The sequence below is a fragment of the Lates calcarifer genome, linkage group LG4, assembly GCF_001640805.2.
Source record: "Lates calcarifer isolate ASB-BC8 linkage group LG4, TLL_Latcal_v3, whole genome shotgun sequence".
Taxonomy (NCBI): Eukaryota; Metazoa; Chordata; class Actinopteri; family Centropomidae; genus Lates; species Lates calcarifer.
The window spans coordinates 11,700,433-11,724,763 of record NC_066836.1 but is presented as its reverse complement, the minus strand read 5'-3'; the positions used below and the strand labels follow the sequence as shown (position 1 = coordinate 11,724,763).

The 24,331-nt window shown below is 42.5% G+C and overlaps 1 protein-coding gene across 1 annotated transcript in view; it reads right to left on the bottom strand.

Moving 5' to 3' along the window:
- Positions 1-24,331, bottom strand: part of cdh2 (cadherin 2, type 1, N-cadherin (neuronal)) — a 58,891-nt gene that overhangs the window by 18,812 nt on the left and 15,748 nt on the right. Inside the window, exons 3-4 of the mRNA XM_018676541.2 lie at positions 3,547-3,767; positions 88-255 (exon numbers count right to left, since the gene is read on the bottom strand). Coding sequence (XP_018532057.1) covers positions 88-255; positions 3,547-3,767 — 389 coding nt within the window. The remainder of the gene's footprint in view (positions 1-87; positions 256-3,546; positions 3,768-24,331) is intronic.

The following is a 24,331-nucleotide window of genomic DNA, read 5'->3' as shown; positions in this document are numbered from 1 at the left end:
AGCATTTTCTTTGAAGTTGGGAGAGCGATGTGTGTGTGTGTGTGTGTGTGTGTGTGTGTGTGTGTGTGTGTGTGTGAGCTACGTTACCCGGACAAGCTCTTGGGGGAATGGGCCTCGTGAGTTCTCTGGGACATTGATTGGGGGGATGACCCAGTCTCTCTTCATGCGTTTGAGCTGGCTTTCCATGTTTCGTGATGGAAACACAATTTCCTTCAAATCCTCAGATACGACTGAAGGGACGGCAACTTCCTGAACCTGTGGAGAGGAGATGGTTTAGTTCAAGAGCTGGGTATTGGTCATGTCTATGCAGTAAAATATGAGTATGTACATTTTTAGCCACGCTGGCGGCATGGCTCTGTGGATGGCAACGTTGGTCAGTCGGTCAGTCAGTCAGTCAGTCAGTCCACCACAGGCTATTTCATGGATTGGATAGTACAAACATTTGTGGTTGCAAGATAATTATTCCTACTGACTTTGGTGATCTCCTCACTTCACCTCTAACACCACCATGAAGTTGACATTTCTTATTTTGCATAAAAACTCTCAACAACTTTTGTATAGATGTCAACTGTGTTCAGTGCTAGGTTGTAAATGTTAGCATGTTAGCATGCTAAACAAAGATGGTAAATGTATTAAACATTATACCATCTAAACATCAGCATGTTAAGGCTGACTACACCCATGCTAGCATGGGTGTAGTCAGCCTTAATCCTGAACATGTAATCACTACAATCAACAGCAGCACATGCCACTTACTGGAATGACACCTTACTTCAATGGTAGGCTGACTGATGACACTTTCCTTTTGGTTATACAAAAAGAAACTGATGTGGTGATAAAAAGGAAACATTGCTGCCATTTTCTGGAAAACCAATTCCAATTCCAAATTTGTGTGTTCAATCGAACAATCCAGTCTTTTATAACTTCCTTTGTAGCTTAAACTAGTGTAACAGTGCAACATGCGATGATATGTCATGAAACACTGATGTGGATACTGCCACAGCCGCACAGCACCAGCGCTGGTTTGCTTTAAATGGCAGACCTCTTCTTATGTGCTGATAAAATGCACCCACACAGACAGACCAGCTTCCATAATGGATCTGCCATCCTCCCTCGGCTGTAATGAATGAGATTTGAAACAAAGGAGGATGGTACCTGCAAGCCAGACACTAAACACACAGATGGCTCAAATTGCCTATGCTGCTCCAGAGACTGAGGAGACTGAAGTAGTGCCAGAGAAAGTTAAAATAACCTTGAACAAAACAAGGCAGGAAGGAAAACATTAAAACAATATGTAAAATCTGTCAATGTCAATGAATGATAGCTGGAATTTCAATGGAAACTGTCACATCCCTTGAAGTATCTTCCTTACTGTTGCCTGTAATTATTTGAATGTTGATTGGTGGCGAGGTAGTCAAGGCCAACAAACTACCACAAAATGCCCTGCGCAAACACAGAAATTAATTACCATTTTGCCACCTTATATCGTGACCCATATCCCACATTCCCCCTCCTCTAACATCTGGGGAGCTGTCGGAGAGCTTCCACTAATCATGTTTGAAATCCGATTATACTGCTTTCACACATTGGAAATGCAGAGAAGCAAGCAGACAGATAGCGAAGGGGCATGCTTCAGAAATATCTATTACCCTATTAAAATGGGTGCGAGTGAGAGCAGTAATTATTTGCAACCTGCATCTGGAATGATGAATGGCGTGGTGGGTTTGTTCAGCCCAACACGCATCCATCTCTGGTACGTTGGAGGTCTACACCCATCCACACTCTGCAAGGTCCCTCCATCTTCTGACTAGGAGTCTGCTTCGGAGTCCAGAGGAGTGTTAGGCTGAGTGATAGGCTGAGTGTTTGTGAGTGTGTGGAAAGGACTACACATTTTTTTTTCTCTCTTTCTCAGATTCTGAAATATTTTCTACTCGCCAACTGCAGTGGCGAGGTGGAGACAGTGGGTGAGGACACTCTCGTGTTAATGAGGATATTGTTTGGCTGTCATTGATTAAAATGTTTCCCTGAGGCTGCAGCATTCATGGCACTAATAAAAAAATGTAATCGCTGATGTGATTAAGAGATGCATGATGATTCATGACAATAATTGTGCTGGGGGGAAAGATAACCGCTCATGACCTCATAAACGTGCAAGATACAGGAAAGTCAATCCCTGATTTCATTAAGGACAAATCAGGGCAAATTCAGCTCTCAACAGATACATATCAGAGGTTAGCTACTGATGATACAGTTGATAATTTGTGATAATACACTGGTGGGACCCATGTGATATTCTGACTTTTAATTAAAATCCAAAATACCAGTAGAAAATCAATGTTTACACACGTATGTATTTGCCTTTGACCAGCCGACAACAGTGACTAATGGTATCATTAAAATCACATACCTGCAGGAGTCCCTATAGTAAATGACTGTCAGTGGCTAACGATGGTATTTTGAAATCATTACTGGCTACAACTTTAATTTCAGCCCAGCAGACCACTGCACCTGCAGCACTGATGGTAACTACACATAACTGTCAGTATTAACTTTTAATCTGCACCCACATAAAATACGATGCCCGACTTTTCCTGAGATTATCTGCTGCACCACACATTTAGAAATGGCCACTTGTGGCCATTTGTTTAAGTGTATTACAGGGATTAAAACAAAAAGCACATTGGTCTTTGTAAAACAAACACGATTACTGCATTTGGGGTGTTCATTAAGACAGCAGACGGCTAATGATTTACAGCAATGATTATTAACATATGCACATAAAGGCTCACTTATAATGGGTCAGGATAAAGAGTAGTGCACACAGTTGAGAATAACGTGTGTCTGTGTTGCATCACTGTGTAGCGTCCTGTTAAGTTTAAAGCAATAGATATTATCTAATTGAGCAGTATCACATAATCCACTGGCACTGAAGTTAAAACCTCTACAATAACAAAGCCTTTAGAGCTTCTTTTCATTTCCTGGTTACAAGGCAGACAGATAGAACATGTGCAGTGCTTTTTTTGTGCACTTCCTCTGATCGTTGGCCAACCACAATGTTGACATACGAGCACATGGTCATTCTAACTAATTGCAGATGACTGCACAACACGTCCAGCGGAACGGTTAGAGCAGCGCTCCACAGCTCAGACAGATGCTTCCTGTCTTCCAAAGTACTGAAAGAGTTGCGTCCCCTTTTGGATGATAGGGCAATAACCTCGCAATCACAAGGCATGCTCACTGAAATCAACTTTATGAGGAGCTATTTTGCATCTGCTCTTGCTACCAACTGACCGTGTTGAGTATATGTTTGTGCTCCTAGTAAATTGACACATTAAGTTTTAATTAGCAAGCATCCATCCAGTCTCCCGGAACACCTGCTACAATTTAGGGAACTAGTCATCTGTGAATGTGCAGTGCGCCTAATAACCGTAAGTTATTTGATGCGAGGGCAGAATTGATCATTCCACCTTTCTACAGCAATAACATCAGTCAGACAATCGATAAAACAAGTCATAAATGTTATAGGAGTGGTTGTGATGTAGTCACCTGCTGCCTGGATTGAATGGAGGGCATCAGCCTGACTTGGGTCACCCATTGCTGCTGCGTGGTGGAGTCGCTGGCCTTGATCAGCAAAGCTGAAGCAGGGAGCGTGGAGCGCTGGAGACTCCTGGCAGCGTATACTGCTCCATCGGCCTCTATCCGGAAGTCAGAGGGGTTACTGCATTCAAACTGCACCAGACCGCCTCGGCCACAGTCAAGAAACCTCACTGTGAGAGACAGAAACAGATGGATTCAAGTTAGAAAATTACCCTAACAGGCAGAGTAGAGAGACCTAGAAAAAAATAGATATAGAGACAAAGGTGGTGAGAGACAGACAGCCAGATAGACAGACAGACAGAAGGTCCACAAAGGTTTTCTGATTCTCCTTCTCGCTCATACATTATTCACTTCAAGCTGTGCCCCAAAGGTATTGCTCAAAACAGGTGCAGTGGAGGAGAGAGTTGGAGGGAGAGAAAACTAAAGAAAAAAGGGAAGTGTTCCCCTTAAGGGCCATTAAGAGAAATCCAAAAAGCCTAAACAATATATTTAAAACCTTATGTGTACTGTCTAAATACCCCGCTGTGTTTGGATTTGAGAAAATATATACAGTGTGTGTAAATACGTTGAATTCTTCTTATTTCTAGCTAAGGTCATTGCATGCTAGCTTTGTCCCCCATGACGTACAGGGATGCCTTCCGTGGATGACTACCAATCCTTGGCTCCTCGAGAGACAGAGGTAAGTGCGTGTGATGTTTATTTCATCGGCGTGTTCACACGGGGAACGCAGCGAAACTCGCGCACACATACAGACACCACAGACAGGTGGCTCATGGGGGCTCGGGTCCCACAGGTGCCTGAGTGGCAGTGGTACAACAACCGGTTCATGTTACAAGTGAGTGACAGTACAGCACAGCCTATGTAGCTCCTACATGTACACACACGCACACACATACATGCTTCAGCACCTAAGAGCTTCATTGTGTGATGCTTTTGTGTGGATATGTTTCTCTGGCAGACCCACCTCATGTTTGTAACACACAAAATGGCATAAAGGGAAAGATAAAAATTCCTCCTGGCCACAGAGATCACAACGCTACCATATATCGTTTGTGTGGAGGCTCTGCTGGTGCTGCTTTGAATTATTAAAGCAGATGTGGAATTACTTAACAAAAGCCTTGAAGGAGGGTGCCTAATCTTCCTTTGTGCTGCTACCTTGGGGACCCACTGATGTCTTCAGAGTATCATCTGCACTCCGAGTGCATTGAGCTCCTCTGGGCTTATGGAGAGAGGATGCAGTAGATCAGCTTGGGGTCTAAAGGAAGTGATACATTTACCCCTGGACCTAATTTAATATGATCACCCAAACACTTGCAATCAATTTTGCCAAAGTGCAACACACCCTACTCCTAATAAATCTCTCAGTGATGACAGGGCAGGGGGGCAAATTTAACACTTTTCTTGCTGCCTGTAACAGCAGACAGGACAAATGTTTTTCAGTCCCTTGGTTCCAGCGCTGACAAAGATGTACCTGTTTTCTCAATGAGCAACTAAAGGCACAATGGCTGTATGCAAGACAGCAGCAGGAAATGGAAAGGCAAATACTCCTATAAAAACACTATTATTGAAAAGTGAATGTGGGGAAAGAAAAGTGGAAAAAACCAAATGCCACAGCAAGCGTCCCATACAAACTAGTGTGTTTTTGAATGAGAAGAATGCAAGAGAGGGGGAGAGAGAGAGAGAGAGAGAGAGAGAGAGAGAGAGAGAGAGAGAGAGAGAGAGAGAGAGAGAGAGAGAGAGAGAGAGAGAGAGAATGAATCAAAAATATGAGGTTGCCCAAGGAAGGTTTGGAAATTGACATGCAGTGTAATCACAATGTATTCATCCAGATGAATGAAAATGCAATCTTACTCTACTTTATCAAAACCCAAACAGGGAGAACAAATCTTTTGCAAGGACCATGTGCTGCATTCCATTACAGCCTCCTAAAAGATTTAAACACTAACAAAACAAGAAAGCAATGCTGCAAACTGGACTCTTTTTTTTCACCTGAAGAATTGCTATTCATCTAAATATTGCCTAACAGCACACAAGGTGAAATAGCACTGCAGGAGAGGCAGCAGTTCCAATAATGAAGACGGACGATGACAAGATCTCTCCTCTATACTGGAATACACTTCATATTGACAAACCTCCTTCCTGGCTGCTTTTGCTCAATTATCATTAACCAATTAGTTTTGTTTTTTTCTTTGAACCTGGCGAAGCTGACATCAGATGGATGACCTTCTCTCACCTAAGGTTTTTCGCCTTAAAGCCAGCCGCCTGTAAACTCAAAGCCTTCAGGCAATCAAGCTAGCTGGCCCAAGTCAGCAGATACTCAGACAGAGGTAGAATACAGAGTAAGGGACTGTCAAAATAACTCACAGTACAGCAGAAGAAAAGTCCATAGATTTAAGAGGCTTCACAACATTGCTGGTGGGTATAGTCTCACTCGCACTATTCTGACTCCTGTGCTTGGATCAAGAATGCTATACAGTGTTATTCAGCAAATGTAAGTAGAGCTGAAACAATCAGTAGATAACTCTATTAAGAGAAATTTGATGGCTCCCGCCTCAAGATTTGATGCTTTATGTGATGTTACATCATCATTATATCATATGTAAATTAAATATTGCTGGCTCAGTGAAATTGTCTATTACTTGCAATTGAAAAATATGTTGCCAGCAGATATGAGTTTGGGTTGCGCTAATGATTTAAAGGAACTGTTCAATATTTTTGTCTACGTCTGCGTTCTTCCAGCTGTACTATTTGGCCTGTACATCCTCCCTTATTGTATTTAGGGGCATTCCAGTAAGCATTTTGTCAATAACCAGTAACTGGACACCAGTAATGTAACACTCACTGCCAAATTTTGGTTTCACACATATTGCCTTTCTGCCCCGTGAAGCTGCAGCCCATGTGTTTCCATTTTCTGTCCTTCTGGCACTTTTGACTATACATTTTTGCGAGCGAGTGTAGTGGTGCACTTGACAGCAGTGTTCCCCCATGCGAGTTATTTTAGCCCATGCCTCTTGTTGAGCGGAGCTCCAGCACTTTAACATTGTCTGAAATTTAGCCATCAGGACACCTCTGAGAGGCCCTTCAACAGTCAGCCCCCACAGCAATCGCAACACAAACTCCCAGCAGGCATGACCATTTCCAATGATAATGAATGGGAATGTCCAGCGTGTGTCTATTCACTTATCAGGCGAACTCTGGTGGCTTATAAAACCACAGAAATGTGTAGTGGGGCTCAGCTTAAATCCTGACTGCTGCCACTTATCTATATCTAGATGTATTGGCTCCCCAAGGTACAGGGTTAAAATAGATCTTTTGCTGCCACGCCCTATCAGACATGTCGTCATGGGCACAACGATAAAGGCCTTTGGTTTGGACAGAAATGCCGATGCAGCAGAGGGGGATTGGGGGTTGGGGTTAAAAAAAAAAAAAAGAAGGAGGGGAGTGAGAGAGAGAGGGAGGGAGAAACAAGCCTGTCAGCAGAAAGGCCTGTCCAACTAATGCCCTGCACCGGGGCCCAAAATTACCTCCGACTCAATGATCCTATTCACGGCTTAGATGCCCCCCCTCACTGACAAGCAACACAAAAACCCAGGCTAACCTCTCCGTAGCGCCAGAGTGCCTCGCTATTGTCTGCTCCATCACGTGATAACTCTAACTCAGACAGACACAAATAGTTAGAGAGAGATAGGGAGAAGCAGAGGCAGGGAGCGAGAGAGAGAGAGATACATTTAATTTGGAACATGGAATGTAGACTCCGTGACTGCAGAGACGAAAAGAAAATGTTCCACAATCTCAGCTTTTATGCCTGCCTGCCAAATACACTGGCTTGCAAGTGAGCGGGGCTGAAAAGTCCCCTCTAATGTGCTGTAAATGTGACAAGACTGAAACCTCTCATGTGAGATCATCCCAATACACCATCATTCATTTCTGAGAAGTGAGGTCACTGACAGTTGAGAAATACTCAGCATAGGTGTTTCATCAGGAACTGCAGATAAATGCAGACCCAGGCAAATACCCCAGTGGCAATCCCTGATCCCCCCACCTCCCACGGCCACCCCACCCCCTATCTCCACTGCCACCGCCGCTGCCACCGCCGCCCACCCAACCCTGGCAAATAGTACAACACCCCTGACAAAATGCATTATTCACAAATGAATGTGACCAGGTTTAGTACAGTGGCCTGCACTGGCACTGAGACAATGCAATATGAAGCAGAGGCTCCAACTGAATGTGCTGTGTGAGACATCCATGCCAGCACCACTGTTTATAAGATCCTGTTAAGCCCCAGTGGAGCTCGCACTCTGGTACCTCAATTCAAACTGCTGTGATATGAAATTCTAATCCCATCCAAAATTGGGGGAGAACGTGCTAAATTAAGGTCAGCATTCTCTAACAGTGTACAAACATCGCGCCTGACCACACAAATATGCTTCACAGCATATTCTATAATTGCCCAATTATTGCACAAAATGCTAAAAGCACAATACACTAATGTTTTTTTTAATGAGATGACTGCTTGCCATATGTAATTGTGCATGCATATGTTTTTTCTTCCAACCGTAGTTTCTTCTGATGCTATTATTATGAACGCACATTCTACAGCTTCAAGGCTGGTAAGTAAACAAGCACCAATGTGCAACTTATTACATCCTATTCTGCACAAGTGCAGTCATCTCTCTGCAGGTGCTTAAAATGTAAGGCTATTTTTCTAAGTAAATCCTCCAGTGTTTTGTTGCTCTCTGATATAATGCAGTCTATAAATTTATTTCTTCACATTCAAACTAATGATCTAAAACTACAATTAATTGTGTCAATGTAATTATGTCAATAAATCTGCGGTTGTGGAAGCAACATCAGTCCTATTCAAATAAAACAACTGGCGCTAGTAGAGGGGAGATCATGGTATCTGAGGTGATGCTATGTTCCACTACTTGTCTGAATCAAGACATTTCTAAACATCCGTTTATTCAAAGAAGCTCAGATGCGGAGATGAGACTATGGTATATTTCTGTTTTTAGAAAATAGGGTATTCTTCAGAGAAAGTAAACTGTTTGTAGCTGAAGCTTGGATCTGGAAATGATGATACTCCCTTTTGCCAGACTAAGCCCTTGAAGGCGTTTTACTAATGCAATGCACTTCAAACGTGCAAAGCATTCCATGCATTTATAGCTGCTCCTAAAATATGTAAGGGATTTGCATGAAAAAAACATGCAGTGTTTGTACTCTGTTCAGTGTCTCTAGCAATTAAGAAAACTAAAGAGGAATTGCATCAGAGCATAAACACATTTAACAAGCAGCTGGCTCGTTTTCCGAGCTTGATTGCAGTGACCATTCCCCTAGCACTAGGTTTGTGTAGTTTATGCATATTGTTGGGGCTGTTTTTCTTTCCTAAATCTACTGCTTCAATTATAGAATTACGAAGACCCCCTCAAAAAAAAAAATGTATTGATAGTACCTTCCCTTATCACACATACCCATATTGTATACACACTGCGAAACATAAGCACCGTGGACGTCTAAGCAGCTATAGCCATATGAGCTTACTCAATCTCAAACACAGACACTTTTAAGCTCCCTTGATCTAGCAAATCGGCCCTTAGGAGAGGGAAACTATGTTCTTTCATTTTGACGTGTTCTCTCTTTTCTTTTAACAGCATTTATATCACATTTGCACACGGCCACGTCGCTCTCCCAGGATACAGCAACCTCCCTTTGACAACTATTGTATTCAAAGGACAATTACAAGGTAAGCAGACTCCCCACCAGACCAAGAGTCACTTCCATTTTCTTCAGAGTGTCAGAGCTTCTCCCTGCTACTGTTGAGTACAAAGGCTCTATGTTGCATCTCAGCAGTGATTAGCCTCAAGGAAACGACCATTACCCTTCTCCACTGGCTGTCCCATGCCTACACATCAACTTCATGCTTTGCAGATACCTGCTGGGTTCTAAGCAAAAAGCTAGCCTGATGCAACTGACTGCTGTGATCTTCATAAACCGACATTCAGGAAGAGCCTCTTATTCCAGTGGCAAAACAGGTTCTTCTGCAAAGAAAAAAATGCGTGATGACAGTCAGGCTCTTTTGAATAAGTAATACTTGGCCTTTGAAAACTAGCAATCTCAATGGGATGGTTGCAAGAGGGGGAGTACAGGAGGACATCACAATTATTCTTGGGCCTTTGTTGGGTAAATGAAATGATTGTGTGTTTTCCAGTACAATGACAGCCGAGCATTGTGTGGATTACTGTGTCACTGGAGCCAAGAGCTGATAAGGCTAAGCTACATCCTTCTGCAGTTATCAGCGCATAGCTACTGGGATTTTGTTCTGCGAGTTATTGAGACGAGCGGCTTGATACAGAGGCTTTAGTGGGGTATTAAACTGACCACATTACCAGGATGTCAAACACTTTTGCTGTTTATGATGTCTTTCAGCTAAAGCTCTGTGACCCCTTGCAAATGCTTATAGGTGAAGCCCATTACGGAAAAGAATGGCGTTGATATACCAGTAAATCAGATGGCAAAAATCATAAATGCTGATAGTTTTACAGATGCAAGAAAAAAAACAGTATGTCTCATTGTCCTGTCTCCTTCAAGTTCAAAGGATGATAAATTTTTTCTTTTTGAAGGAAACGTACAATTACTGTAGACTATGATGGGCCTAAGTGTTAGGTAAATGTAACCATGTAATACAAACACACCCTCCTGTCTCTAAATCGCCCAGCTCACAGACATAAATCAAGAGTTATATGAAATGAGGTGTTGAACTTTATGTCCATAACAGATATAATTTGACCTCATTGTGTCCTTGCATTGAAGGTCACAGGGTTTTAATTGCTTTTTATACCCTTATTCACCATAGAACTGCTGGCATTGGTCACTTTGTTCACTCTACAAAAGGCTTTAATGATTAACGGGTTGAAGTGGCAAGGGACGGGAGATGGAGAACAAAAGCAGGTAGGTGTAAAATAAAGCAATCTGCGTGAGGGTAGAGGCCAGAGGCAGGTTGAGACACCGAGATGCCTTTTAGAAATCAGATCGTGAATAATAAGCCATTTAAGGTGTCCACATGCATCATTTTTTATTGTTTCTGTATTACTGGGTCATTCTCTAGTGACCGTCCACCACGCTAATACACATTTTAGGAAATGCTCCACTGCACAGTGCATCCATCTCGGCGGTGCTGTAATGCTGCTGCAGTGCTACCGCGTCTCAGGCACTTTCAACTGAACATGAAGTTAACTCATCTCTGCAGAGGCTCTGGTTGGGTGAAAAATAACCATAAATATTAATAAACATCAGATATTGATTGCAATTACTATGCATCTACTGTGATAAAAACAAGGACACCACTTGAAGGAAAGAGCTCAAGTATTAAGCACAGTCAGATTCACTCAGAAACCTGAATCAATTTTTAAGTAAGAAAACCACATCCATTTCATCACTGTTACGTATGTCTATGTTGATAAGTCAAACACAAGCCTATACAGTATATACACAGTGAACAACTTGCTTGAATTAGATGAAAGAACTGATGTTATAGAGGATTTTTTCCTTAACATATTTGGGGTTAGAATCAAGACAAATATAAAAGTAAAATAGCCAAGGGCTGCATCAGCTGATCACTATGAGCCCTGGTTCCAAGCTGAGCTGATATTTTCTGAAGAGGCTGATCACGAGGGCCGGGCACTAAAACTGCCTCAGTGAAACCTGTAATGTGACATTATTAGGTCCTTTTGATCTCCAAAGCACAGACTCTGAGCTATTTAGTTCTTCCCCTTGATCATTCCTGTCAAAATATCTTCATAAAAATCAAAGAGACAAAGGAGGAGGCAGGGGCCAGTGGTGAGGTAACCTCTGCTGGCATGTTCTCTGGGTCCTGTAAGACTTTTTAAATCACACCGGCTGAGCGGTTCCTGTCTCTGATTTCTTGGTAAGAGAAGAAACAGAAACATATCACTCTGGCAGAACTTTGCCAATCATTGCTCCACAGAGACAGAGCTTTTGGTGGAAAAACAGAATAGGTGACTTATGCAATGATGTCAATGTCTCATTCTGCTTTCACCGGGTGGGGAAACTAATAGCGTTAAAATCATGCATAGTTAGGCTCCAGCTTCACTGTCTCCGGCTGTAGTAAATATCATCCGTCAAACACTGCCAGCCAATGCTATGGCTCAGCACTGGCACTGTATCTCTCCCCACAATTTTAACTGAGTCAGAAGTGCATGTTTATGGAAATTACATCAACAATCACTTAAGGCTGGTGTGCAACAAGATACTCACTTACAGAGAAAGAGAGTAGAACTGTTATCACTGCTGAAAACACACTACTGGCGTCTCTGTGGTTCAAGATGGCTGGTGCCAGACAGAAATGCCCCGACGCTCGATTGTGTGCAAACAGTGCGTGTTTTAGCGGAGGGTGGAAACATATTGTATCAATCAAATCCTGACCACTCGCATATTTGTCGTTCTTGCAGTGATGGAGTAACCAACGGAAGCCCTGTATTTGGCCACATTTTGGCATACAGATTGGCAGCTGTGAAATGAATTCTGCTACAGGAGTGATCTGAAAAATTTCAGCAAATTTTTCATACTTCTTAAAAAAAAGAAGAAGAAAAAGAAAGAAAACTTGTTACCAGGGCTCTCTGCGAAGCAGAAAACATCTGACCTTTAACAGCCACTTTTCAAGCAGACAGCAGTTGAATACTGGGAGGAGTGTCGCTTGTTGGGATGAGTATCAACAGATGGAATATCACTTTTGATTACTTGGAAAATAAAAAAACAAGGCTGACATTTTATAAAAAGCTTGATTTGTGTTGAAGTCTGCAATAGAAATGGTAATGAAAAAAGGAATAAGACATAAGAATTTGATGTTAAAAAGCCATAACAGTCATAAGTACACTGCATCTTTGCAAATACTGGATATTGTTTGAAGACACTTAAAAGACAGACAGCACCTTTGCTGGGAGACAACAAACCACACAGTTAATTAAAACTTTGATTTGAACTGGACGAAGGTTGTGCAAATTAATGTTCAAGCAGACAAAGCCATTTCCCAGGAGATTGACCACCAAGGACGCAATTTGTACGTTATCAGTTTTGATAAAATTAACATGGCTGTATATTAGGATGTGATTAAATTCTGTCAGGCTGTCTAACCTCTTGTGCCATTGTTTGACATGGAGTTCATTTAATGCTCAAAGGGAGCAGATCCAGCCACCGTAAATAATAACCATTATGTGCGACAGCGGTAGGTGCCCACGCTTCGTATGTGACATACCCCATGCATAGCTGTACAGCGCACACTAATCCTACACTCCCTGTGTGCTCTCTCTGCATTGTAATAAATGTTGCCATCTTGTTTCCTTCACTATATTTATACTTTCATTGTATGGTGCTGAATAAACCACATGAATGACCAGTCAGAACACACACAATGGCAAGGACATCACGATAGGATATTCAAGGCAATGTAACAGAATAACACTCCACTTCACATGTACTACTTCCCACTATGTGTTTAGTGAGTCATATTCACACATTCACAAGTGACTGGTAATCAAGGCAGCCTATTGCAGTGGGTGTAAAAAAAAACAACATCCTGGAAAAATTAAAATTAGAAAAACATTAGTAGAGAAAAAAGGAAGTCCGTTTTATTTCTATGTTTAGAGGCACAGACACACAAAAAGGAGCTCTGTATGGGTGCCTTTAGTCTGTTCTTGATTCATGCCTCCCTGATGTTCCCCTCTGTTCAGCCTTGCTGCACCTGCTAAGGTGGACTTAGACGTTTATGATTCTTGTGAGTATATTAAGTTTGATGGCTTCAGCAAATTTACAGACACCTCCCACTATGTTTAACCTGAGGTGAGAGCTAATCTGCCAATATAAACTCAGACACTCCAGTCGATGGACCTTTATGCCTTTACGCAAATAAAAAACTTCTACCGTTTTCTTAGCAATAATGACTTGGTGCTAATTAACAAGAAAGTGATATCTAATGAAAAAGGCATGATTTGTGCAGCCTCTCTACCTTCATGAGGCATAATACTGGCGCCTACTTTGCATAGCTCTGCTGTCAATCAAACCAATGCAAATAACTAGCTCAGGTAAAGATTGATGCGGTCCACTGCATCCAATTACAAACCTAACCACACACACAAACATGCTGTTTCTGCTCACGTTTTCTGCTTCTTCTTTTTTTTACATGCACATACGGATGTGTGCACGCGCACACACAAATACACTCACACATATACAGTTTCCCTTTATCCCACTGTGTGCTGAAAACAGAAAAGCGAAGCAATTTAAGCTAGATTCGAAAGGAGGGGGATTTTATACAACGCAGAGCATCTGTAAAAAGAAAAGACGTGAGAGGATGTGATGCACTCACCTACAGTATGCGATGTAAAATAAAAGCTGTAGAAGAATGCATGGGGGTTCTGGGACCAGCTCTGAGGCCATTATGTCATGTGTGGCACTGTCACCAGTTCACGCTGAGTTTCTGAGAACAAAGCTAATGGAATTCCTGCTTCTCCGCCTTTTCCTTTGGAGGAGTCGGGGCACGGGGAGAAACAAGGAGAAGGCATGTGAATCCTCTTTGGCTGGGAAACAAAGCAGCAGACAAAGGAAGATGAGGCTGACAGCCTCTGGAGAAGCCTGTTGTACTGTAAGATAGATACTGTAAGATAGGCGCTGCCTCGGCATCTCTCTCCAAGTAAAGTGCAATGATTTACTGAGTCATTTGCACACATACCAACAATTCATACTTTATATTCTTCCTTACTGCTTACACCAACAACTGTGAATTGTACAAATCTATATTCAGTTGTGGTGGTAATCAGTTAAAATATTCCTAGAGGGGTGGAATAAGTATATATAGAATATATTTTAAATTTCAATGCACACAAATATTCAAGGATGAGGAGAAGAACAAGGGGGAAAGCACTCATGCTGAAGAGGCCATAAGGACATTTCAGTGCTTCTTTTTCAAACTAGCCAAAGCAAATGAGTCATCGTGGTGGGTAGACCATTACGGTCACAGCTACCAACCATTATCTTCATTTTACTCACTTGCCCTATGCCACATGTCACGAGACACTTGAAAATCTCTCCCTCTCTCTCTAAAATCCCTTCATAAGAGCAAAACAAACCAACGTATGGAAAAACCCCAGGCTGTAGAGTCTCTGGGTTTAGAAACCCGCCTTCTCTGAAGGGTTGGGGAGAGAAGAAAATGTAAAAAGAAAAAAAATCAGTCCTCAAAACAATGACAGCAAGGAAAATAAAGCTTCTTCAAAGAGACGGATTAGGGCAGCTGCCAATACACGGGTTGTGCGCGTTTGCCACTGCACGTTTGAATCAATACGTGTCAAATTCTGCTTGAAACACAATTAGCCCCTGCTTAAAGAAAACGATGAAAAATACACAGAAGGAAGATTAAAGACAAGCCCAATGTTCCTCTCAAAAGCTTTCATATCTAACACATACACAGCTTTTCAGACTCATGACAGCTTGTTATGTGCTGCTCCAGTCGAAAGAAAGCAAACAGAGAGGAAAGCATGCATTTGTATGAATTTACAAACGCTGTCTTAATGTGTCAACCGAGCTTATCCCCTTTGTACTGTGCTGGTTCCTGGAGCTATCACGCTACAACTGAAATACAGAACGCATCTTGCTTCTAACCTACTTTGACCTGCTTGACCCTCCCCCCACACATAGTTTGAGCTTAAAAGAGATCAACTGTGTGGAAAAGGAAAAAGGGGAGGAGGCAGGTTTTTTCTATGGATAGATGAAAGTATAACATCCGTCTGTGCAAAGCAATTAATTTCAGTATCTTAAGGCTGAATGAGCCATATTTTCAAATTGACAGTACAAACCTGTATACTTGCAGTGGACAAAGGAATCTGTTTAAAAGCATTCTTTAAATGCTTCCATTATGTCGACTTTGAGAACTTGAGTTGTTTATCTGATCTGGATGGAAAGTTGGTATGTTGTATGATACAAGCATCTTGGGCACAATTCAGAGCTGTTATTGATCCCTCTTACTGTTTTTTATTTATTTATTTTTTTTGTCTTTAATGCAGAAGTTCAGCCTCTGACGCTCAATGCGGCATCAATTTGTAAGAGAGACACATCTTTCTATTAGGGCTGCTCACTTTCATATGCATGACTTCTTTTTTATTTCTGAGCAGAAGCAATTTAACACAATCCAACCCGACAAATTGACATACTGCATAGGGGTCTTGCCTTCACATAATGTGGTGTGAGCAGCATTAAAAAACGACACAAACTATTTGATAATTTGAAAAAGTTTTCAAAATCCCTGTTGTTTGAGAAATATGTATGCATGTCTGCAATCTGCAAAGCTGCAATATGGATTTTTAAGAGTTCATATAGGTAAAAAGAGCACATGTTTTCCCTTATGTGAGCAAGATCTGTGTTGCACATCACAAACAGAAATGGATATTACAGTCCCCGCACTGTAACAGTTGCCCATTGCAAATGCAACATCAGGTATGAACAATTAGTCTTGGCATCAGTCCAGCACCAGGAAGTGTCCCCTCTCACATGCGTTATGTGTGTTAAGTGAACAGTAGAGCATTACCATGTGGGGAGCATGGCTGTGTGACTGGACTATATGAGAGGAGAGCCCTCTTACTCCCATGTAATCAGCTGAACTGAGTGGGTTCAGAGAAGGATCTGTGCAGCTGTGCTTTATTACAGACACAATGAGTCCCAGATTAGGGGAACTGGAAGGAGGGAGGGTGGGAGGGAGGGAATAGAGGATCATGGGGGACTTGGAGAGGGGTGGGGGGGGGTGACTCCAAACACATCTGTCCTCAGTTTGTCTGCAGTATAACACCAAACCACAAGCATGGCCATGTACAAATCTGTCTCCGCTTGGAAAGGGCCGCCTGCGGAAATGTTTCCAGACCTTGGGTTTTTAACACGAGGACTCGTGGGAATAACCTGTCGCCTCGCAGTGATAGCGATGTTCGTCAGGGTCACACTAACATCGACAATGGTGGCACAAACAAGCAGGTGGCGCAAGAATGTGAATCATTGTGGACAGCTTCTGGCTCTGTTGTGTGGTCTCTGCGTGAGTCTCAAGGAAACTATCAGTAGTGTTTTTGTCGTGGTCCTTAGTTTTACGAATGACATGCTGTTTTCCTGCTGTTTCTATTTATCTGTTTCTTTATTTTGGATCCCGGTCTGATCTGTTATTAAGCAGGGTAATTGTTGCCCAATTACACAATGCTTTTAGGAGAGGCCTAACAGCGCATCTGCACTGTCGTGAAGTGGGCTTTTAAGCTTAAAAAAAATGCAAGTGATCATAGTGCCTCCACCTGAGTCACCCTAACCATCCCTGAGAGAGCGCGAGAGAAGCAGATGAAAGGGAGAGAAGTGAGGTGCTATGTTTGGTCTGTGCTGTCCTATCATTCTGCCTCACTGCAACCTCTCAGGCAAACAAAAAAAATGCAGGTTCACAGTGTGTTATGCCAACAGAGGCAAGATTCACCAGGAAGGCATCCCACTGCCATTAAAGCTTACTGAAAAGCCTTTCTATCCCCCTTAGAACAGCTTACGCATAAGGAGTGATTAAACATCAAACCACACTGTTGCACCCTAATCCACCACCCAATTCCTGATGTGCGGCCCTGTATGTCTCACTTTTTTCCTTCACATATACATAAGTAGAGACGTGTTGATTCCTAACACTATTCAGAAATAATCCCACAATAAGATGTTATGTTTGAAAAGTGGCAGTAAGACTTTCTTACACAGCTGAGAAGATTCCCCTTTGTTACAGCTTACATACTCGCAAGAAAAGCTACGACTAACTTAATGAGGAAAATGTAATTTTGGTTTTGATGGACATTTATCTGCTTTTTCATTACTGGGGAGAGGCCAAAGTTGGGTAAAAGTTGGCAACAACTGGCCAGCAGGCACATGATAGAGCACTGCTTCTTTGTTGAAAATAGTTAGAGGATTAAATTGTTCCAGGTGGGGTCCTTTTTTCTTTCAAACTCCTCTGCTAGGCCTGCAGGTATAAGAATAGCAATTCCCAAGACTGGAATTGATCCTATTTTTTAAAGCGCATGAACAGACCAACAGGAATGATGGGGGGCTGCATCACTTGGTCTGTGGCTGGTTTTATTACTTACACTGCTTCTCATCTAAGCCCGTTCTCTCCACTTAACCACATGCCTCTGATTCACTGGAGTGGGCACAGGAATTATGTCTCTTTTTTTTTTACTGGCTTAATCTCATTACTTTCATTGGCTGATAAAACTCTGTGCAAAAAGTAACCTCATTATTTATTGTTTTGAACAAAGACTATCTGCACCAGGTGTGTGAGCATGCTCAGACGGATGTGGGGACTCGGACAAGCAGTCCAGGGGTGATAATAATAATAATAATAACCTTTTATTTTTTCTTCATGTCTTCTGTGGTATGGGTATGACACAGCTGCTTATTGACCAATATGATCTCCTACGCTACTCTATTTCCTCTAGGACCACACAGGACAGATCCGGCAATATACATGGACACTCAAGATGTACGGCCTAATAACTCACATTATATGAATTCAATAACACGTGTCTATAGCCCTGCATGGTTGTTGATGGGAGCAGTAAAACAAACTTTAATATCCCAGTGTGTTAGAACTGTTAATGATCAGTGCTGAGAGCAGTTAGGCTGTAACTCACTGTCCACAGTCACCTCACTGCCAATGCAGACGGTAATTCTAATGTTTACACTAGGCCTGAACGCGAGTGTCAAAGAGATGTCCCTCCAAAACAGGCAGATACACAGCGCCCATAAATAACATTCAGCTGATGTTTTTACAGGCTTACCAGCTCTGTGACGTCAGCATCGGACTTGCGGTGCCCCTAAAACTCACCACAGTGATTCACCCGCTCTCATTGTTTTCTCAGGAAAACATGACACTCACCACTTTTGATGGTTATTCATCAGCATGTGATTTGGCATCCGAGGGCAAATGATTAGTTCGTGGAGGTACGGATTTTTGGCAGGGCTGACGAGTGCAGCAAAATATGGCGAACATGGCATGCTATGATGAGATCACAGACTGCCGGCCAGCTGTGTCTGTTGATGTTGATGTGGAACCCTTTCAAGCCCCTTCAACATATGGTTTAAATCATGTACATCAGAGTCATACTGAGCTTTAAAAACAAGCAAAGGTCCCATGCATTTGCAAAATGTTGGATTAATTAAAAACATTTGAAAAACACGTCATAAAATGAATCCTGACATGTAGAAATGCTGACACTGTACTTATGTGACCACATAATTCCATAGCACAATTGAAAAGAGAAAAAGGAATACTTGGCCAAAGGTTTCCGTGTGATCCAGCAACTGTGTAGAAACAAATTAAAAACAGCATTTGACGGTGAGGCTCAATGTCCTATTCATATAAAATCAAGGATTATACTCTATAATGGGGTGCTGGAGTGGACTATATACACTTATCCCACCTCTAAAACTATTGTTCATGTGACAAATATTCATAAAACCTAACATGGTTTTAAATTAAATGCAGCTATCACAGCCCATATTTTATCAGCAAAGGAACTTGTGTATATAAGACCTTACACTGTCAGGCTACAAGCTTTTAAGTGTTTAATAAAACAACCCCTCCTCCCAGCACCTCCGGCACACATTCAGACACACATTAACCAACTGCTGCCAAACACGCATAGGTAAAACTTCAGTTAACCGGATTTGAAGGCCATCCTTTCTTTCAAATGCATTATTCTGTTCTGAGATACATCACTGCACTGAGCAGAAATCATCATAAAAGTAGAATAAAGTGTGTAAAAAAGACAATACTAAATACTGAGAGCCATTAAGTCCAGTTGTGCAACTTCCATTACTGAAGTGTCAGACAGGGTGCTGTCACACTCATTAACCCTGCACACAAAAAGGCAGTGGAAGGCTGGTTTTCAGTTTCTGGTTAAAGCAAACACGGTCAAGACTAATAAGTCACCAATTGGAGAGTACTGTCTCTTTAACAATACAGCCAGAGGATGAAGCGTGTACATACTGAACACTGGTTTAATTGATATCTAATCCGTATCAGTCACAGGTCAGCTGTGACCTCACCTCACTTGCATAGTTCTACAACGCCTTATATTATGTCCTATGATGTGCTGTACAGCACTGTCACATCTCCACATCAGGTAAAATGGCTGAGGTTTGAGATTTATTCCCTTTCTGGTTGACAAGAATAGAAGTTGTCACCACTAGTTGCTGTAACTGTATGATAATTAGTGTTTCTCAGTTTCATACCAAAGCAGGCAGAATCCAGAACACAGACCCAGGTCACAAAACTCATGTTGAACACATTCACACTTATGAAGAAGTCAGCATTTTCCCAGATTGTTTCTCTGGTGTGAAATATAACACTTCTAAGACCAGGAATGGTCAGTTGATATGCTGAGATACAGTCTGGGAAAGGGCGTTGTCCATGAACCTCAGCATGTTGCTCCATCTTGTGTTACACATCTCCCCATCCTTTGTGCGCATGGACAATAACAGCTTTTTTTGGATGGGGTGGGGGTGGGGGGCTGCAGGGCTTATGGGGGATGGGATCTGGTTACCTTCCCAACCACTGCCATAACAACGTATGGACGAAGCTCGGTTACGTGACAACAGGTCCATCTTCCTAGATTTCTCTCTCTCTCTCTATGCCGTTCAGACGCCTCAGGACACTGATTGCTAAGCAGTAAACACACATACGTAGGGGAGAAGCAGAGTGTTTGGCCTGTAGTGATGTTGAAAACGCAACAAAAATTTAAGTCTACTTTACAAAAGTGTCGCATTGACATCAACCACTTCATTGTGTGCAAACTAGCAAACATCAGTGTGTGTGTAGGAAAATAATTATATCATGCCTCTCTTTTGCACACTCATTTGCATAACGTGGGTGTAGAAGGGTCAAAGATCATCCACATCACAAATCCCTCAGAGTGAGGACTCACAATGGGCAGGAGCTGAATGCTTTTAGCCTGGCGGCAAAAGGGGAGAGTTGCTCCTCCCTCAGTGCTACGTTCCTCCATCCCTATACCCGCACCTCTGCTACATCCTGTTATTCACTAAGTTTACCATTTCAAAAGAATCTTATAGCCTGCACTGTAACCTGAAGCAGTTTATTGCGTATCAGTTTTCGAACGAGATGAGAGAGAGAGGGAACAGAATGAGGCAGAAAAAAAAGTGAAACAAAGAGAAAGGGGAGGGGTAAAAGCAGAGCTCTACTAGTAGCTGTTTTATTGTATCCTGTTCTATGGCGGAAACTGTGGGGCTTCTTTCAGTTGTCACATTAAAAGACCCATCCATCAGAAGCACAGCTCAATGTAGTCCCTGCAGACTGGCAAAGAGGGGACACTTTCCACTGTCCTTGCCAACACTCTGAAACCCAGCTAGTGTAAATAACATTTCCACTGGCACTCATTATGACCAGCATACAAAACAAGGCCATAACATTCCACAGAAAAGAAAACAATGAAATTAAAGAGATGGTGGGAGGGATGATTCTTGTACACTACCCAAATGTAGCTAAGCAGAGAGTTTACTACCTTTTACCCTGAACAATACTTAGAGTGTACATTATTTAAAAGTATAGTTCACATAAAGAGCATTCAGTGCTAATAGGAGAGCATAGCATTATGAGGGAATTAAACCAGATTCCTTCCTTGAAAACTACAGTTGTTGTTTTCCGGTTGGTACTTGAGCCTCAAAGAAGGCTATTGTGCCGGAAGCCTATGTATGTGCCGGAAGCCTAAGTATGCAGGCTTCTGTCAAAATAACTGCAAATATCTTGAAGTTTCTGCAGCTGGGATGCTAGCAGATATTGTGTTGCATTCTGAGCTGAAAGATTTGCGCAGGAAAGGGGATAACATGACAGCTGTAGCGACCCAGGATACTGGAAAGACCTGGAAGCACAAACATTTGCCTTTCTGCCTCGCTGGAATTCACATTAGGAGGTCATCGGCATTGCAGACCCCCCCCAGACATGCCCTGGTGGCAGCTGTGCACGGAGGGGTTTACAGCCCAAACACAAACAAGAGATAGGGTGTTCAGAGAGGGATGAGTGCTGCCATGCATGTACAGTATGACACTGACACACTATCCCTGACGGTGTGCCTGGAGAAAATTAAATTACCATTTCATGACAACCAGTTTCAAGGAGCCAAATACACATTTACGTATATTTACTAAAAAAAAGAGGATGAGAAATGAGGCGAGTGGTAACACGAGAAACCCCATTTGCATCATAAATCAATCAGGATAACATCACCAGGGTCATGTGATCTTACACCAAATACTGAAATGTTTGATGTTGTCCTTGCATATGTCCCACTCAATCAGGCTAAGGTCTTCTGCTCAAGTAGACCAGTGGGAGCCGAGCTTTTAAGATCAATGTAACATATGGAACACACAAAACTGAGAGGGAGTGGCGCCCAAGGGTTAGATTTAAACACGGGCAGACAGCTGGTGCCATGAGCTATGACAGCAGAGAATTCTTATTGAATCCCAATCCCCTTTTTTACAGCTGTGGAATTGTGGGCAAATTGTGGAGCTTCTCTGCTAAGAACATTAAAAGGTTTTTTTATGGGTCTCCGAGCAGAGAGCAGGTCACTTTAATGAGGGGCAATGTCCAGCCTATGCTCCTCCTCACTTTAACCGCATGCTGCTTCAAAGCCCACGTCGGACCCTCAGCCACATCAGGGACATCTGGCCCCTCCATCTACAAACATGGCCCTTAATGGGCAATTACAAAGTCCGGGGCCTGGGAATATGCTTCGATTTATAGTTCCAATGTATCCAAACCCAGAATCATCTGTCCATCATGGCCACATTAGGTTATGTGAGACAGGAGGCCCATCAGACCTAATAAGCCTTATCCCTTCCAGAGGATGGCCATTAAACTCCCCCCTACCATGCCAGCCCAGTCATCAGTTCCCAGTCTAGTAAATTAAACAAATGAATGGCGTCCTCAGTATTACAATTAAAGCATAGAATAACATGAAACTATGAGGCTCATTAAAGCTCTACTCCATCTACACTCCAAGCAGAGCCCGGGAAAACTCAATTATAAATCATTTATAAGGCAGACATCCAATGTGTGTATTTTGTTTCACCCTTCCAATGTCAGCCTCTCATGCTCAGTCCTACTATACGCCTGCATCTGAGTTTCTCGTAGGGAGGGAGTGAGGGAGGGTGGGAGGGAGGCAGGTTACGCAGAGCCATTTTCGTTGCCCCTGACAACCCGTGGCTTTTGCCAAGTTGAGCCCTCTTCATTTAAGTTCCCGTCGTCTTCGCTTCACTCTTCCTCCCTCTTTTTTCAGCTGGGGGTCTCCTGCTTTTATTAAGTCCCCTCCCCCTTTCGTTACAAACACAACTGCGTTATCCATGTCAAATCCATTGGAGGCAGCCTGAGGATGTCAATGGAGCCAATAGATTCTCTGCTCTCACCGTGGAACTCCTGAGGCAGGGAAGGCAAACACAGCTGAAACTATCACGGACAGCTCAAAACAACTCTAACATTTTTTTTTTATCTAAGGCAAGAATATATATTTTGGGGTAGGAGCTGGTATTTTGAAAAAAAAAAAAAACAATTCAGTAGCTATTTCTTCACACACTCACTCAAGATTTATTCAGGTGTGACAGAGATGTTCCAGTAAACTGTTTTTCTTCCTAGCAGTGTACAAGTAAATGAAAAAAAATTAAAGCCCCCATGCTGGAATGAAAAGCTGGACATGACAAATGAATGAAACTCTTTTCAGAGCCACAGAAAAGAGGATTTTTCTACACATTAATCTGCATAGTTTATTGAAGTCCTTGTGCAAACAGAAAATTCAAATTTAAGGCAGACAAAGGACAGAACAATCAGCTGTGAAATACTTTATTCCTCCCATTTTGGTTTGAGTCAGAAAATAAAAACTGTTCAAAAAAATAATGTCAGCAAGTGAGGAATAGGAGCTCAGGAGACAGCAAAAGACTGCTACAACACACACACACACACACACACACACACACACATATAATATAAAATATATATATAACACCACACCTTGTTTTCTAGAGCCTTTTTTAGTAATTAACACCTGCCAACAGCCTTTCACCCTCCTGTCCTGAGCCGCAGGTGTGAGGAGACCAATGTGTGACCTGATGAAAGACACACTGCCAGTGTAGTGCCAGTCATTTCCCCTCACTGATAGGCCATTCTTTATTTAGCATAGCCTAAGGAGGTGTGCTTAGCCATCACACAGACCAACACACACCGGCGCCGACACTAAAAATAAGCCGCTACCACCAGCACAGCCCGCTGGTCACACATTAACCACAGCAAACTAGCTATTCCCTGCCTGATATGATAGCGAGTCTCGGAATTAAACACACCAGACAGAAAGCAGGAGAGGCAAAAGACTGAACACGGGATGAAAGGTGAAACTATGAATCACCACCTGTACAGCGCTATTTCTCCCAGTCTTTCTTCTGCTCATCCAATGGCCGGAACTCTCGAAGTGACAGTGAATACTAACAACGCAAGCTAGTGTCTCCTGGGTCTCTGTACAGCAGGCACGGCACGGAATCATAAATGAGCGACTTTGACAGAAAACACATAGGCCTATAGAAAAAAAGGGGTGAAGGATGAGCAGTAGAGGAGGCAATGAATTTAGAGGTTGGGGGATTTTCGATATGACAGGGGGTAGTT